This window comes from Capra hircus, chromosome 24 (genome assembly GCF_001704415.2).
Source record: "Capra hircus breed San Clemente chromosome 24, ASM170441v1, whole genome shotgun sequence".
NCBI lineage: Eukaryota > Metazoa > Chordata > Mammalia > Artiodactyla > Bovidae > Capra > Capra hircus.
Window position 1 is genome coordinate 5,157,951 of NC_030831.1, and position 19,260 is coordinate 5,177,210.

A 19,260-nucleotide genomic window follows, 5' to 3' on the forward strand; every position below is an offset into this window, starting at 1 on the left:
ACTAAAGCTCAAAATATGTCCAAAGTAATATTGTTGTACAAAGGAAGAATAGCCACTGTGATTGGAGAATGGAAGAAGTCATTTTTTAATATTACTGCTACATGAGGTACAGGCATACGGCACTATAATTCACCACCTACGTGCTCTGCAAGGCCGTCACCGCCTCAAGGCCAGTTACCATCCATCAGCATAAGGTTGACCCCATTTACCTATTCTGCCCACCCTCAACTCACTTCCCCTTTGGCAACAACTATTCTGGTTTTGTTTTGTTGTTTTCTATCTAACAGATTGATTTTTTTTAAGCTGTGTTTGGTTTGGTTTTTAGATGCCACATATGTGTGAAATCACGTTTGTCTTTCTCCACCTAACTTCATACAGCATGGTACCTTTGGGGTCCATCCATGTTGCTTCAAATGGCAGAATTTCATTCTTTTTTGTGGCTGAGTAGTAGTCCATTATATATGTTTATCATTGGTTGAATTAATTGCTTTGTTTTTAATGCAGATTCATAGAGAGTCAAATAATGTCTGTTGCTCTTAAAACAGTATGTCCGAAGCAGTGTAATATGGTGAAAGGACTACAGACTGGCTTGAGGGACCTTGTGTCTAATTTGTAATTTATATCATCCAAGTCTGCATTTCCTGAATATAATAATAAATGCACCACTTTATAGACTTTGGGGGAGTATTTAACAATAATCTCTAAAGTAGCTTGTACAGTCCATTTTACCTATTAAGTGTCAATCTAATTTTTATTTACATGGACTTAACTAAATGGTTTGATTCTATGTTATGGTTAGAATGACCACAGATTTAGCTGTATTTTAAAATATATATACTCTATCTTTAAAATGAAGCAGTGTAGTTATGTGAAATAATTTAAGCAAAGTAAAAGCAGAGACTATCTTTTGATGCCATTTCTGGTTTTGTTTGATATTAGTACAAAGGTTGCATTTCCACACATTTTTGGAAATAAATTGAAGTCATGGAACTCTAACAAGAATATATCAGCAATATTTAAAACACATTTGTGCTGATTAAAATAAAATAGTAAGTATGAAAACTAATGATTGATTCCAGAAAAGAGAAGACATAAGAATTATCTGGGTAAAAATACCTAAAAGGAGGGATAATAACATTTGAAAAAAGTATTAAGCAGAAGTTGATCTGAGTGATACACGTCTTTACTTTCTACCACCCACAGGGACAAAAGAATAAGACTGATTGCAATCAAGCTTGTCTTGTGAGACTGAGAAAGAGAAAGGAAGCGCTGGTGCTTACTGAACTGCTTCCCTCTTTGCAGGGAAATGATCGCATCTTCGTTGTTTTACAGATCTACTTACGGTTCTTGGACTATGAGATGCAGAATTCCAACGAATGCAAGAGGAACTTCGTGGCGGTGTATGACGGAAGCAGCTCGGTGGAGGACCTGAAAGCCAAGTTCTGCAGCACGGTGGCCAACGACGTGATGCTCCGCACGGGGCTCGGGGTCATCCGCATGTGGGCCGACGAGGGCAGCCGCAACAGCCGCTTCCAGATGCTCTTCACGTCCTTCCAAGAACGTAAGCGTCTCCGCTCTTCGCTGCTCCGCCTTCCAGTGGGTCGGAGGGTGCAGATCTCATGCACTGTGAATGGTGTTTCCTTCATGCAGCTTGAGCCTTAATAAGTTGTTCAAACCGCTTAGATTCCCTTTCCTTCTCTTTGATCCAGAAACAGGAAGGTTACATATGACCTTTTGATTACTTACATCAGCAAATGCAGGGCTTCCCTGGCGACTCAGACGGTAAAGATTCTGCTTGCAATGCAGGAAACCCGGGTAAAGACTCTGCTTGCAATGCGGGAAACCCGGGTAAAGACTCTGCTTGCAATGCGGGAAACCCGGGTTGGATCCCTGGGTTGGGTAGATCCCCTGGAGTAGGAAATGGCAACCCACTCCAGTATTCTTGCCTGGAGTATCCCATGGACAAAGGAGCCTGGTGGGCTAAAATCCATGGGGTCGCAGAGTCAGACAGGAGTTAGGGACTAACAGAGCAACACAGTATCAACATATGCACTGTAGCCATACTTAAGACATTTCGCACTACTAAACTGGGGTATGATGAATTCCATTTGTCTGTGGGTTAGATCTTAGGAAGCCAGGGAACGGAGGCAGCAGTTTCCGATGCTGTTTGAGTTTAAATCTTAAAAACTGTCATAAAAATATTTGGTAGGTTCTCTTTAGTAAGCTTCTCTTGCAGTCCCATTGATTTTAAATAGGTCCTTGACTGCAGAGTTCCAGGTAAACTAGACAAAGAGGAAGAATTGATTGGGAACAGTGTAAACAGAAAAAGTTCCAGAAAATAGTTTAAATGGCACAATGGATGATACCCAGAGTTATGGGCAAAAGCACAGCAATTTTAGAAAATCATGTTCTTACAAATAATGAGTCAGATGAATAGACATATATTTGGAATGTTCTTCAGAAACCCTGAGTAATTTATGCTTGATAAATTTATGCAAATGAAAAATAACCCAAGAAATTCAGCTTTAAGGAATCAGTACCTTGTCATTTGAAACTCTACGTTAAAAAAAGAAAAAGACAAAATGGTTTTGAAATGTCAAGGATTTCTCAAAGTTAGCTGCAGCAGCCACCATCTTTTTTTTAAAATCCAAAAATGTTAAATGTCCTAGATGATTATTTTGCACCATGAATGAATGGTTTTGGCTTTAAATTGCTCTCTACTTACCCAGTTGGAGAATTCTATGGCACCAGAAGTAGGCAATGTCCCTCAGTCTTTTGAATCTTGATACCATCACAGAGTATGTTAAGTCTCCCATCCTGGGAGCAAATTTAAGCAGCAAGTTGTTATCTTGGTCTTCCTTTCAGGAATTGATCAAAATGTTAGAGCTAGTGCATCTTTATTTCAGCAAGGTATCTGGAGAAAAAAACCTCATTATTTTTTTACTTAGAATTTAAATCAATTCAGGCTAGAAGATAGCACATGTGGTGTTTTCATCAATGAGTACTCTTCTAAATCTAATCAATTGTGCCTTTGGTGAGGGTCAGATTATACCTTATTCAATATTTTTATCAGCCTTGGATAATCACAGACTAAGAACTTCTTTCTAGTTTAACATAAATGGGAGGTCTAGTTAGTGCATTAAGTAATAAAGTTACTAAAATATTACAAAATGTGCAATTTTTATCAAAACTGCACCATAATTTAGTCAGGATAAATTACAAAATGTCTTCTTACGTTTCATATGTCAAGCAAAGGAACCCAGACTCCAGGATTTCTTAAGATTTTATATCATTTAAACTCAATAGAAGCCAATACTTTTAAGAAATAATTGCCATCAATAATGTAGTCTTAGCTTGTGTTAACAAATGTGCAATAAGCAGCTCAGAGGAGATACGCTCACAGGAAGCTGCAGTGGTCAAAATGCAAATTGCGCAGCCTGTTCTCTTCTGAGTGTTATTCATGAGAGCAGAGTAATTAGCTAGGAGTGGCTGATCCGGATGCAGAAGTATTTAGAGTCAGGGGGAAAGGCTAAAGGAGAAGGTATCCCTATCCTAGAGATTCTTTTGTCCAAAATGTGACAATTACCTTAAACTTGGGGGAGCGGTGGTATGGATTAATGTCTGAGAAGTAAGATTAATGTTAAATTAATTATATGAAGCGATTTGACTGTGATTCAGGGAAAAGTGTCTAGCTCATAGAAAGTGTGATATTACAACATTGGATGAACTTCCACGGAGAATATATGAGAAATGGGTTCTCATCAGGTGTGAATGGTATAGGGCAAGTCTCTAGGCTGGACAGCGGGGAGGGAAGACGAAGCGCCTTTCAATTCAAAGGTGGAGATCCATGAGTCTTTAAAGTTCTTCTTATTTAAAGAATGATGGGATTGTATCATACTGTGTATGTGTCGTGCTTCCCAGATGGTACTAGAGGTAAACAACCCACCTGCCAGGGCTGGAGATGTAAGAGACGTGGGTTCAATCCCTGGGTCAGGAAGATCCCCTGGAGAAGGAAGTGGCAACCCACTCCAGTATTCTTGCCTGGAGAATCCCATGGACAGAGGAGCCTGGGGGGCTATAGTCCACAGGGCCGCAAAGAATAGGCCACGAGTGAGCACGGCACACACATATGCAATAAAGATTAGAGATGTGAATCGGTGACCAGCCCTTTCTTACTCTAATAGTGAGAAAGCACCTTGATATTTTTCTTAGTTCCCACATTTCTTAGATGGTATCCCCAGTTCAGTGTTGAGAGGTGCTTTAGGGCATATTCAATAATATTCTAATGTCTGTCAAAATATTTTATATTAGGGCCATAAGATATTTTAGAGGTTAGATAAGAGCTTAGAAGTCATGTATTTCAATCCCAAACACTTTATGAATTCAAACAGAAAAAGAAAAGACCCAGGAAAGGTTAACTGACTTCCCCTGAATACCCTCAACCCCATGCTCAATGATTTGTTAACGGTACTGAGGCAAGAATGTAAGACCTGAACCCTGATATTGGCAGGTCTCCATGGATACCTTTGTCATCTTTAAGGAATGAGCAGAGCTTCCGCTTTCTAAAGATGATGATGATGTTAAAAGCAGATCACACTTATGCATCACTCGTGAAACATTTGTCAGCATAGTTTTACATGCTTTACAAACTGAATTTTCATTCTTCTGTCTTACCTAATACATCTTACATTTATGTTTCATGGTTACATTCTATAATCATACATTGTACAGCATCGTACATTACCATAAACATCAGACTAATGTAGAATCATGACAAGGGGCTTCTGTTCTCAAAATATGAACCCAGGAATTAATGGTTGCCAGTGGGAATATATTTTCAAATCATTTTTATTTTTGCATTTGAATATGTTGTTGTTCGTTGTTTTTGTTCAGTTGCTAAATTGTGTCCAACTCTTTGCAACCCCATGGACTGCAGCACACTGGGCTTCCCTGTCCTTCACTATCTCTCAGGGTCTACTCAAACTCATGTCCATTGTGTCCGAATAAATCGCAGAAAAGACTAAGGATGAGTGTGTAAGAGAGGTACAGAAATTCTTACTGTGAGTCATCAGACGTTGAGGTTTCCCATGCACATTAGAGGCATTTTAAAAGTCTGGGTTAAATGCCAGCATTTGTAGCAACAACAAATATCGTCTAGTATAATGGGGGGACTATAAGATCACTGAATGGAGAAGTATTTACCTTCAACTGTGTCATGAGGAATAATGTGATGTCTTCACTGGATCGCTCCCATAAATAGCATACTCCTGCCCGCACTGTCTTGCTGACTGTTCAACTCAGCCTTTTCTCAGCTCTACCTGAGATGGCTGCCTTGATTAATAGTATCACACTGCTGCTGGCTGCTGCTCAAAGACATTGGCTTCAGAGGAATAGTATCCAGACTTTACCCCACAGAGCAACTTTGAAACCTAGCAACTAGAGAAAAAAAAAAAAAAAAAACAGTATTATCACCAAAGAGGCACTGTCTTACTTGATTATAGTCTTTTTAATACTGGCATTTTGTACTCAGATTACTCACAATCTCAGTCCACTCAAACAGTCCATCTAATGGAGATGAAAACACATATAGGTACCCAAAAAAGATCTCAAATTTTAATATATTATTAATAACCTTGGATAGTGTTCTCTAAGAAAGATGACTTATTTAAACTTTAAATGTATTCTGAAATGAAGAAGAAAATATATTAACCATTGTGACTAATTTGCTTTCTTGGGTCAAAAATCAACAAATAGGAGGAAAAAATCAGAGTAGAAACACAAGTGAGGATAAAGAAGAACGAATCCAACTTGACATAAACATAGAACACTTTGAATAATTCTTACAGTGATATTGAAAGTGTGTTATATTTTATTTTGGTAGCTCAATTTCAGATTGCCTGTAAGGATAGAGTTTTACACATTTGCATCACTTTATATAAAGATATTGTCTTGCTCTGAATAATCATTCAGATTTTTTAAAAATTGATTAGAATTGGTGTAATTTCAACTTTGAACATACTTATATATGAAAATATGTGATCAATTATGATAGAACTATATGGTTAAGTATTTGATATGCATAATGGAGACACTGGTGAAGTGTACCTCTTCACAGTGAGTCACAAGTCAGACTTTCTGAGCCAGTCTTTTTCTGTGTTCCAAGAATTTGCAGCAACTGGAATGAAAGAATACCCTGAGTACTATCTCATGGTGACTTCTCAAGCTCCACCTTCCATTGCTCTTCTACTCTTATTTAGACCACAATAAAATCTCAATCACTTAATGCTTGATTAATGTGCAGCATATTTCTGATAAAAACAGACATGCAACAAAAAAAGCGATGAAAGAAAATTGTTCACTTTAAGGATATGGGAATAATGGTTATAATACTTTGCTAAGATGAGATTATATATTTGGTTTCATATCATTTTATGGCAAAAGACGATAGAATCTAAACTACAGGTTTATTTACAGCAAAGAGTTGACTCATTGGAAAAGACTGATGCTGGGAGGGATTGGGGGCAGAAGAAGGGGATGACAGAGGATGAGATGGCTGGATGGCATCACTGACTCGATGGATGTGAGTCTAGAGTGAACTCCGGGAGATGGTGATGGACAGGGAGGTCTGGCGTGCTGCAATTCATGGGGTTGCAAAGAGTCGGACACAACTGAGTGACTGAACTGAACTGACTGATAATAGTAATTTTTAATTTCAATGAGGCATTGAGTTGAAAGGTTCTGTGGAAGGCAGAATTCTGAGATGATCCAAAAGATTTCCACCTCTCAGTATTTGTTGTTGGAAGGAAATGGCAACCCATTCCATTCTTCTTGCCTGGAGAATGCCAGGGACGGGGGAGCCTGGTGGGCTGCCGTCTATGGGATCACACAGAGTCAAACACGACTGAAGTGACTTAGCAGCAGCAGCAGTCACTAAGTTGTGTCTGACTCTTTGCGACCTCATGGACTGCAGCACACCAGACTTCCCTGTCCTTAGCCATTTCATGGAGTTTGCTCAAATTCATGTCCGTTGAGTCAGTGATGCCATCCAACCGTCTCATCTTCTGTCATCCTCTTCTCCTCCTGCCTTCAGCCTTTCCCAGCATCAGGGTCTTTTCCAATGAGTTGACTCTTTGCATCAGGTGGCCAAAGTATTAGAGTCTTACAACCTTTCTCCTCTTGAGATAGGCAGAACCTGAGTAGCTTGAGATATGATTTTCTAATACATTATATGGTAGAAGTTATTTTGGAGATATAAATAAGATCCTTAGTCAGTTGATTTTGATCATCAAAAGGGAGACGTCTTCACCAATGTGTTAAGTGCATGTCTTTTATCTCCTTGGTTAAATTCATTCCTAGGTTATCTTCTTCATTTTGATGTAGTTGTAGATAAGATTGTTTTCTTAATGTCCCTTTTAGATAGTTTGTTATTGATATATAGAAGTGCACTGGATATCCTGGTTGGTCTAAGTATACACCACAAATATTGATAATAATCTTTATTCCCTTTTGAAAGAAGTTTGAGAGTTCTAGTCCGTGACAAGGGTCCGGTTTTCTACTTCTTTGTGATCCTCCATTCATTTTGTTGTTCTTCAGTAAACACAGAAGCACCAGGCGCTGGTGGCACAAAGATGAATAAGAGGGTTGCTCCTCTCAAGGTGCAGCCTCACTCATTCCAATTGAATTCAAATGTGTGACTCATTTCAGCAAGCATTCCCTTGTATCTGGAACTCGGTTCCTCCCACCACACACTTCCTCATATTCTTCAGTATATCATCCACTTAAACCCTGCATTCTAAGAAACCAAATTCTCTTCTTGTATAGTTTTTTTTTTTTTTTTCCCCTTCAGCTTTTGTTTATACTAGTAGGATCCGTACTCTTCTGTCACGGTAATTGGTGATTATTTCACTGTTCAGTTTTATCACCCTATCCTGTCTTGTCTGGAACATGGTTTGGCCTGCCAGCTGCTTCTTGTACCCAGTCTGCATTCTGTCCTAGGTAGTACAAATTCTCCATTTTATAATGCACAAGGAAATTACCATATCACCTCAATAAGCTGAATTTAATGGATCCTAAAATTAAAAAAAAAGTGTGTAGATTATAATTTGATTATTACTATACAAGTGCACAGAGCTCAGTAACACTCTGGAAAAATACACCAAAAAATTTTGATAGCAATCAAATCAAAACTGTAATATTTAATTTTCCCTCTAGGAAAGTCTAGGCCAAACACATTTACAAGTTTCGGTCATGTGCTGAGATCAAAAATCATTATCAGTTCAGTTCCGTACAGTCATTCAGTCATGTCTGACTCTTTGCGACCCCATGGACTACATACAGCACACCAGGCTTCCCTGTCCTGCACCAAATCCCAGGGCTTGTTCAAACTCATGTCCATAGAGTCAGTGATGCCATGCAACCATCTCATCCTCTGTTGTCCCCTTCTCTTGCTGCCTTCAATCTTTCCCAGCATCAGGATCTTTTCCAATGAGTCAGTTCTTCATATAGGGTGGTCAAAGTATTGGAGTTTCAGCTTAAGCATCAGTCCTTCTAATGAATATTCAGGACTGGTTTCCTTTAGGATGGACTGGTTTGAGGGGGACTCTCAATAGTCTTCTCCAACAGCACAATTCAAAAACATCATTTCTTTGGCACTCAGCTTTCTTTATGGTTCAACTCTCACATCCATACATGACTACTGGAAAAACCATAGCTTTGACTAGACAGACCTTTGTTGGCATTATAGTCTATATGTATTTCATCAAGGAAAGAAAATTATAAGTGCTAGAGGGAGCAAATGACCAATTAGAAGGCAGACTAAAGTGTAAATTGACGTTGTCCTGATACAGATCTTCATTCATCACTGTGGTGAGTTTGTGTATTTTTAAAAGATTAAGACACGTAACCCAGTAATTCGTTGGTCTTTGAATTAACAGAATTGCAAGCCTGAGGCTATGGTCTCCATTGATGCTTGGCTTTAATTCTTTTTTATTTTATTTTATTTTATTTTTTTTTTTTTAGAGAAAATATATTTTATTAAGACCACTGAGAGCGGCTTTAATTCTTATTTACTCCTTATTTACTCCAAGTTCTGGCCTTCCCTGGATGCTCAGTGGTAAAAACCTGCTTGCCAGTGTAGGAGACACAGGAGACTTGGGTTCTATCCCTGAATCAGGAAGATCTCCTGGAGAAGGAAATGGCAACCTTCTCCAATTCTTGCCTGGGAAATCCCATGGACAGGGGGAGCCTGGCAGGCTACCGTCCAAAGATTGGCGAAGAGTTGGTTGTGACTGAGTGACTAAACAACAATACTGAAAGTCCTCCTTTGGGGAGTTGATATGTTCAATAATGAAAACAAATATGCATTAATGTCTTTTGTTGTAGACATGTGTTCATCACCTATGAAAACAAGCCCTGGTCCCTACGCCCAAGTCCTAGTAATAATCCGAGTGCAGACCCCAGCGAAATATAATATCCTAGTTATTGTAACTAGAGTGATATCTAGTTGCACACAGTGCGTAAATCATCAGGTACTTGACCCAATGCAGACATAATTGCATATAAAACTATGTAATGATTTCTTGGCATCAAATCGAATGGATAAATCATGAAGTGGTCAGTGCCCTCTGTGAAGAAGGAAGTGGTCTCTATCCATGCATTATAATATTCTCATGAAGATGCTTCTCTTTTTGTAATAGCATATGCAATTTTAGAGGAAACATTTGGGGATCTAATAAATGTGAGTGGTATTAGATTGTGGATAGAACTTCTTGTATTAAAAAAGAAAAGTTTAAGCTATAGCTTAATAAAAATACTGGATATCTTGACTGATAACTAAGTCACATTGGAACATAGAGTTTTGGAAGCAGATATTGATTTTTCAAAAAAAAAATGAAGATGATAAAAGAGATGAAGAGAAGATGCACAAATCTATTTCTGGCCTCAAATCTAGTCTGCATTTTTCAAGTAAAATGGCATTTCCTCTAATGGCATAGCCCAAGATGCATTTCATGTTTAAAGTATGGTGGCAGGGAAATTATTCCATTCATTTTGGGCAAAACAAAACGTTTGTTTTAGGAGGCAATTCTAATGGCTGTATATATATATGCGTATGTATATATGCTTGCATTCCTGTTCTTTTTCTATGATTCTGATCTCACCATTAAAAATCATACTTAGCAGCAAGTTACACATTTTTTAATATAGTTATTGAGTCCTGAACGCTGACTCAGATGCTTACTCATAATTGGGATCTCTGATGTTTTAGACATTTTCTTCCATCAAATGCATAAGCAAAATTTAGCTATTCCTTAGAAATTAAAAGCATTGTTAGAATTTAATGAGAAGATGGCACTTCATATCCATTTTACTGCTTAAAGGAGTTTTGCTCTGATATCTAGTTAGCAAGTATTTATGGACCTACAATATAGAACCTGTTGTTCTGAGCCCCAGTGATAAAGCAGTGAGGAGAACAAGTCCCTTGCTTCTCATTCTTATAAATGGAAGCTAATGATGTGGAGTGAGTTAATTTAAAAAGATAAACCCTGTTAAGAATTGTGGAAAAACACAATATGAGGTAATGTGCTGGTGAATGATGTGGACATGAATGCCCTGGGTGGTTTGGGCAACCCTGGAGCTTAGGAAGAAGCTGGGTAAGACCTGGGGTAAGGAAAAGGAGTTTCCCAGGTGGCTCAGTAGGAAAGAATCTGCCAGCAATGCAGGAGACACAGGTTCAGTCCATCAGTTGGGAAGATCCCCTAGAGGAGGAAGTGTCAACCCACTCCAGTATTCTTGCCTAGAAATCCTATGGACAGCGGAGCCTGGCGGGCTACCATCCATGGGGTCAGAGAGTCAGAGACAGTTTAGAGACTAAGCACACATCTGTGTGCTGGAAGAAACCCCAAAACACACAGTCGGTGCTAAGGAGTTTGGGATTTTATCTCACTTTACTGGGAAGGTTTTGGAGTGTTTTAAAAGGGAGTGATGCTTCCTAAGGCCCACTTGACTGCACATTCCAGAATGTCTGGCTCTAGGTGAGTGATCACACCATCGTGATTATCTGGGTCGTGAAGATCATTTTTGTATAGTTCTGTGTATTCTTGCCCCCTCTTCTTAATATCTTCTGCTTCTGTTAGGTCCAAAACATTTCTGTCCTTTATTGTGCCCATCTTTGCAAGAAATGTTCCCTTGGTATCTCTAATTTTCTTGAAGAGATATCTAGTCTTTCGCATTCTGTTGTTTTCCTCTATTTCTTTGCATTGAACCCTGAGGAAGCCTTTCTTATCCTCCTTGCTAGTCTTTGAATCTCTGCATTCAAAGGGGGTATATCTTTCCTTTTCTCCTTTGCCTTTAGCTTCCCTTCTTTACTTAGCTGTTTGTAAGGTCTTGTCAGACAACCACTTTGCCTTTTTGCATTTCTTTTCTTGGGAATGGTCTTGATCACTGCCTTCTGTACAGTGTCATGAACCTCTGTCCATAGTTCTTTAGGCACTCTATCAGATCTAGGCCCTTAAATCTATTTCTCACTTCCACTGTATCATCATAAGGGATTTGATTTACATCATACCTGAATGGTCTAGTGGTTTTCCTTACTCTTCAATTTAAGTCTGAATTTGGAAATCAGGAGTTCATGATCTGAGCCACAGTCAGCTCTGGTCTTGTTTTTGTTGACTGTATAGAGCTTCTCCATCTTTGGCTGCAAAGAATATAATCAGTCTGATTTCTGTATTGACCATCTGGTGATGTCCATATGTAGAGTCTTCTCTTGTGTTGTTGGAAGAGAGTGTTTGCTCTGACCAGTGTGTTCTCTTGGCAAAACTTTGTTAGCCTTTGCCCTGCTTCATTCTGTATTTCAAGGCCAAATTTGCCTGTTACTCCAGGGAGCTCTTGACTTCCTACTTTTGCATTCCAGTCCCCTATGATGAGAAGGTAATCTTTTGGGGTGTTAGTTCTGGAAGGTCTTGTAGGTTTTCATAAAACCATTCAACTTCAGCTTCTTCATCATTACTGGTCGGGGCATAGACTTAGATTACTGTGATATCAAATGGTTAGCTTTGGAAACGAACAGAGATCATTCTGTCATTTTTGAGATTGCATCCAAGTACTACATTTTGGACTCTTTTGTTGACCATGATGTCTACTCCATTTCTTCTAAGGGATTCTTGCCCACAGTAGTAGACATAATGGTCATCTGAGTTAAATGCACCCATTCCAGTCCGTTTCAGTTCACTGATTTCTGAAATGTCATTGTCCATTCTTGCCATCTCCTGTTTGACCACCTCCAATTTGCCTTGATTCATGGACATAACATTCTACGTTCCTATGCAATATTGCTCTTTATAGCATCAGAATTTACTTCTATCACACATCACATCCATAACTGGGTGTTGTTTTGCTTTGGCTCCATCTCTTCATTCTTTCTGGAATTATTTCTCCACTGATCTCCAGTATCATATTGGGCACCTACTGAACTGGGGAGTTCATCTTTCAGTGTCAACCTTTGTGCTCTTTCATGCTGTGGCTAGTGGAGGTGATAGAATTTGAGTTGAGATATTTCAAATCCTAAAAAATGATGCTGTGAACATGCTGCACTCAATATGCCAGCAAATCTGGAAAAGTCAGCAGTGGCCACAGGGCTGGAGAAGGTCAGTTTTCATTCCAATCCCAAAGAAAGGTAATGCCAAAGAATGCTCAAACTACCGCACAATTGCACTCATCTCACACGCTAGCCAAGTAATGCTGAAAATTCTCCAAGCCAGGCTTCAACAGTATGTGAACCATGAACTTCCAGATGTTCAAGCTGGATTTAGAAAAGGAAGAGGAACCAGAAATCAAATTTCCAATATCCCCTGGATCATCAGAAAAGCAAGAGAGTTCCAGAAAAACATCTACTTCTGCTTTATTGACTATGCCAAATCCTTTGACTGTGTGGATCACAACGAACTGTGGAAAATTCTGAAAGAGATGGGAATACCAGGCCACCTGACCTGCCTCCTGAGAAATTTGTATGCAGGTCAAGAAGCAACAGTTAGAACTGGACATGGAACAACAGACTGGTTCCAAATTGGGAAAGGAGTACGTCAAGGCTGTATATTGTCACCCTGCTTATTTAACTTATATGCAGAATACATCATGAGAAATGCCAGGCTGGATGAAGCACAGGCTGGAATCAAGATTGCCAGGAGAAATATCAATAACCTCAGATATGCAGATGACTCCACCCTTATGGCAGAAAGTGAAGAACTAAAGAGCCTCTTGATGAACATGAAAGAGGAGAGTGAACAAGTTGGCTTAAAACTCAACATTCACAAACAAAGATCATGGCATCTGGTCCCATCACTTCATGGCAAATAGATGGGAAAACAATGGAAACAGACTTCATTGTTTTGGGTTCCAAAATCACTGGAGATGGTGACTGCAGCCATGAAATTAAAAAGACACTTGCTCCTTGGAAGAAAAACTATAACCTACCTAGACAGCATATTCAAAAGCAGAGACATTACTTTGCCAACAAAGGTCTGTCTAGTCAAAGCTATGGTTTTTCCAGTAGTCACGTATGGATGTGAGAGTTGGACTGTGAAGAAGGCTGAGCACCGAAGAATTGATGCTTTTGAACTGTGGTGTTGGAGAAGACTCTTGAGAGTTCCTTGGACTGCAAAGAGATCAATCCAGTTCATCCTAAAGGAAATCAGTCCTGAATATTCATTGGAAGGACTGATGCTGAAGCTGAAACTGCTACCTCATGCGAAGAACCAACTCCTTGGAAAAGGCTCTGATGCTGGGAAAGATTGAAGGCAGGAGGAGAAGGAGACAACAGAGGATGAGAAGGATGGATGGCATCACTGACTATGGACGAGAGTTTGAGTAAGCTCTGGGATTTGGTAATGGACAAGGAAGCCTGGCGTGCTGCAGTCCATGCGGTCGCAAATAGTCGGACATGACTGAGCAACTGAACTGAACTGAACTGAAAAAGGAGTGAACCTGCACCTGATTTACACTTAAATGTCTAAGGCTTCTCTGTTTGCTGTCTCCATGGATCCATGTAGGAGACCATCAGTGAAAGATGATTCCGTCAGTGGAGACATTACTGGAGCTGAGAGAGAGCTGGCAGACCTACAGGACAGTTTGTTGAGGGCATCAGGGCAGAGAGGATCCAAATATGACCCTAAAACTTTAGCCTGGAGCTGAGGAGGTGCCATTATTCACGTCAGCAGGGTGTGTGAAGGCAGAATTGAGGCAGGGAGTGATTAAGAGGAGTGGGGTGGTAATGTGTTCTGTGAGCTCATCCAGCCGTGTACAATTTGAGAAGGTAATTAAGATGCAAAGTGGGGAAGTTACCTGGAGTCTGGATGCACAAAATAAACCCTTATCTCAGATACGAGTCAGAAGAATGAGCCCCTGAGAATGAAGGCAAATTCAGGCTCTTTGGAGAAGAAAATTGCAGCCCACTGCAGTATTCTTGCCTGGAGAATTTCATGGACAGAGGAGCCTGGTGGGCTATAGTTCATGGGATCGCAAAGAGTCAGACACGACTGAGTGACTAACACACACTCAAACCCAGATACTCATTTAAGTCTTGGAGACAGAAAGCTTTGGGTGAAGTAGGTGAGCAATTTTACTGCTTTGCCAGGCAAGGGGGCCACAGCAGGCTAATGCCTTCAAAATATGTCCTGACCTGGAGGGGGAAATGAGTTTGATTCAAAAAGGGTGTGATCAGCTCAAGAACATTGTTCCAATGGGCTGGTGAGGAGTTAAGTGAATATCAGCATCATCAACCTTCAGTTCCAATCAGTCTGGAGTAGACATGCTGGTAGGCATCGGGGCATCCTGCTGTTAATTTCTCCCACCTGGTGGGGATTTTAGTATCTGGGAAACAGCTCAGAGATACTGTTAAGTATATCCCCGGAGGGGGAACCTAGACTCTGCCCCTAGGTTGCCCCATTGTTTCTTCTGACTGTTCCTCTCTTCCCTAATTAGCATGTTTAAACCTGCTCCTGGGAACTCAGGGAAGGTCCTGGAGGCTGAATGGAGCCTGTTTCCTATCATCCAAAAATGGAGGACTGTAAACCCCAATCAGTTTTTAGATGATAAAATGATTTTTTTGAGTTAGTTTTTTTTTAAAAGTTATTTATTTATATATTTTGGCTATGCGGGATCTTTGTTACCTCTGTGGCTTTTCTCTAGTTGTGGCTGGTTGTTCAGTCACAAGTCGTGTCCAACTCTTTGTGACCCAAAAGACCCTCTAGGATCCTCTGTCCATGAGGTTCTCCTGGCAAGAATACTGGAGTGGGTTCTCTGCATCCTCTAAGGGCACAATTTGCATTCTCATAGTCATTTACATTACCAGCGGCATTCCATGACTTAGCTCAGAGACACTGGAGTAAAACGTGGAGGTTGTAGCAAAGGGCACACTGAATAGGAAAATTTTTTTTCGTGGAGGGGAGGCGACTTCAGTTTTTCCCACCAGGAAAAAGGGGAAGAGGTATTCCCACTAGAGGAAATCCACCCCACCAAAAAAAAAAAACCATTGGTCTGCACGCTTCTCTTTGCGGTGACTTCTCTTTCTGCAAGGCCAGGCCTAACAGCACAAGCTCGATAATTGTGGCGTGTGAGTTCAATTGCTCCTTGCATGTGGGATCTTCCTGGATCGCTTCTCTTTGCGGTGACTTCTCTTTCTGCAAGGCCAGGCCTAACAGCACAAGCTCGATAATTGTGGCGTGTGAGTTCAATTGCTCCTTGCATGTGGGATCTTCCTGGATCAGGGACCGAACCCATGCCTCCTGCACTGGCAGGTGGATTCTTTCCCACTGAGCCACCAGGGAAGCCCCAGATGATAAAAATAATTTTTAAAGAAAAATAGGATCAAGCATCACTTATATTTCCAAATTTTCTTGATGAAATACAATGTAATTTTGATTTTGAACTGATCTACCGAATGATAGTTTTATTAACCAGAAAGCACAGGTATTTGAAATATCAATGTTTCAGAGAGATATCTGACAGTTTTTATTTCCATTTTGTTTTAATATTCTCTGAGTCGTATTTAGTGGATTTCTGGGCTTGAAAAGAAATGTAGTGGGTGAAGAAAGAAATAACCTGAATAGATTAAACTTTAGTGTTGGTGCATAACCAGCAGTTATGAATTAAATATCTTCAGGTTGTGCTAGTGGTAAAGAACCTGCCTGCCAATGCAGGAGGCATAAAAGATGTGGGCTCAGTCCCTGCATCTGGGAAGATGCCCTGGAGAAGCAAATGGCAACCCACTCCATTGTTCTTGCCTGGAGAATCTCATGGACAGAGGAGTCTGGTGGGCTACAGTCCATGGGGTCTCAAAGAATTGGAAACAACTGAAGCGACTTAGCATGCACCTAATTACAGAATTGGAACAGTACTCAAAGCATGTGACATGATACTGAAAAATGATGATAGATCTATGATTAATCTATAAAATATATGTTTTGTGATTATCATATTTTAAAATAAGTTTAATTTTGGGTGTTTGACTACCCTTCTTCCTCTTGTCCTCTTTTACCTAATTCAAATATGCCAAAAAATTCATTTTGTTGTCTCCTGATCAAGTTTTTATTCCTTAACAATCAGCCATGTATATAGATGTAAAGGTTATTTGTCTCAGATGCATTCATAATATAAGCATCTGGAAGGATTGAATCACTATTTCACCCAAAAATGGTGAATGCTTGCCACCTAATGGTAAGAATGGGAACATGAGAGGATTTTTAAATATCAACAAAAAATAATTTCCAAAAGAAAGAAATGAATTCAGTGAAATATGTAGTTCATTATCTTTGAATATAATAAAATATTAATGATATTTGAAAGCTACTCTTTTACTTCTTAAAATTTGAAAGCTAAAATAGACTTGTTTGGATTAACATTTGACTTTTTTTCATGAAAAATCATCAGATTTTCCCAATCATAAAAGTAATTATTTGTGTGTATATGTATATATGAAAAAGTTTCCCAGCAAAATCCAAATATAATTTATAAATATCCTAGAGGTAGTCATTGCTAGCATTTTAGCTTAATATTTCCAGTAAAGGTTTTCATATATATATATTTGCATGTGAGACTATAATTTAAAACAGTTTGTATCCTTATTTTCCACCCAACTTTTTACCTCAGTAGTCTCCCTGCTGCTCCATAACACCTTAAGAATTAAGAATCCTACCACTATAATGATTTTTGAACATTGGAGCAACACTTGCCAAACTTTTGTTTTTGAGTTTGTGTGTGTGTGTGTGTGTTGTCTCTCTTTTTTTGTGTGTGTGTTGTCTCTTAAGAGGTATACAAATAAAATTGGAGATAGTTGGATTAAACACGGTTAAACATACACTTTTTCAGCAGGGTAACGCTAGGAGGTCATCTTGGCATATGGGGCTGTGGTGGATCCTAAAACCAGCGAAACCAGGGTCTCACATGCAGCCACCACCAGCAGCTAGCAGCAGCTAGCATGCAGCTGGCCGTAAGTCAGTCACATAGCTTCATTTGCCTTGAACGTCAAGAAGGAGCATGTTGTCTGCAGGTAACAGAATATATGGGGCTTCCTTGGTGGCTCAGTGGTAGAAAATCCTCCTGCCAATGCAGGAGACTGCTGTTTGAACCCTGGATCAAGAAGATCCCCTGGAGAAGGAAATGGCAACCCACTCCAATATTCTTGCCTGGGAAATCTCATGGACAGAGGAGCCTGGCAGGCTACAGTCCATGAGATCGCAAAAGAGTCAGACACAGTTTAGCGACTAAACAACAACAACCTGCCTCCCTGTTCTGTAGATGTGGTAACTGAGTGAGTATTGTTGAAAAAAGCGATCTCTCCTTAGGGATTATCACTCCTTAAGTCTGAGTTGCTGCTCTACCCTCTGTAGTGTTTGCTGCTGCTGCTAAGTTGCTTCAGTCATGTCCGACGACTCTGTGCGACCCCATAGACAGCAGCCCACCAGGCTCCCCCGTCCCTGGGATTCTCTAGGCAAGAACACCAGAGTGGGTTGCCATTTCCTTCTCCAATGCATGAAAGGGAAAAGGGAAAGTGAAGTCGCTCAGTCGTGTCCAACTCGTGGCGACCCCATGGACTGCAGCCTACCAGGCTCCTCCATCCATGGAATTTTCCAGGCAAGAGTACTGGAGTGGGGTGCCATTGCCTTCTCCTCTGTAGTGTTTAGTACTCTACAATCCCAGGACCAAGTGCCGGAAGAAGCACTCTCTAAGCTTCAAGTTCATGGACAATTAACCTGGTCCTAAAAGGGTGCTTTACACAAATGTCTTTATCTGTCCATGCAGGAGAGAAGAGAAAACAGATTGGAAAGACTCAGTGTTAAAATATCCACTTTCTATATCTAGAAATATCATTCTATGAATGATTAAATCAAGAGCACTGCTGTGCTTACACAGAAGGCATCTTTTGGCTCATGGAATATTTCAGTATATTCAGTTTCTGTTTTTTCTCAAAAGAAATACTTAGGGTTAGATTGGATGATAAAATGGTGATGTTGATAAATCCTTCTGATGAAGCACAATTGCTATACTCATTATGTCTAAATATGCTTTTAAATAATTCAGACACCAAATGCAATGCAAATTCTTTCTTCTAGGTACTTGGGTTTTAACATCAATATGAGGCTATGTTTGCTATTCTGAAAGCGACAGAAGACCTAGTCCCAGAAATAGTATATTTCTGATCATAGGAACTGCCTTTGTGAAATACTTTGAATTTTGAGGGTTACTTTATTAGCTGCATTATTATGTGTCGAGGGAGTGTGTAATTTCCTCGATTCTGTCTCGCTGCAGCAAAAATTTGAAGCAACAGGTGAATCGGTGTTACAGCTCAGTTTTATTTAGAAAGCAAAGGAAAATACATCCTCGGGCCATGAGGGCAGGCTGACCCAAAAGATGCGAAGAAAAGCCCCTGGCTCAATTTTGGCTCCTCTTTTTCTCCTCCCTCTGAGCCTGACCTGTATAAACTGGGCTAGCCAGGAGGGCTGTTTGTTCTACCTGAGGTCCTCACTCTGGTCCTCAGACCTTCCTTTGTTCTATTTTTGCACGCTTTTCCCTTATTTGTGTTCCATTTTGGACTCCTTTTTCCTATTCTAGCTACTTAACATTCCCCCTTCAAGAGATAGGAGGCCCAATTCTTTGGGAATAGGTGCATCAAGGTCACTCTGGCTACTTCCTGCTGAACTGGATGGCAAACATCATTGGACCTCTCCCTCTTGCTAGTCTCAATCCTCAGAGTCCTTATAGTGGTGTCCA

At 40.0% G+C, this 19,260-nt stretch overlaps 1 protein-coding gene across 2 annotated transcripts in view; it reads left to right on the forward strand.

Annotated features, from left to right (window-relative positions):
- NETO1 (neuropilin and tolloid like 1) overlaps positions 1–19,260 on the forward strand; it is a 104,824-nt gene that overhangs the window by 68,493 nt on the left and 17,071 nt on the right. For both annotated transcript variants that reach the window (XM_005696956.3, XM_013974336.2), the window contains exon 7: positions 1,333–1,561. In XM_005696956.3, the coding sequence (XP_005697013.1) occupies positions 1,333–1,561 (229 nt within the window). The remainder of the gene's footprint in view (positions 1–1,332; positions 1,562–19,260) is intronic.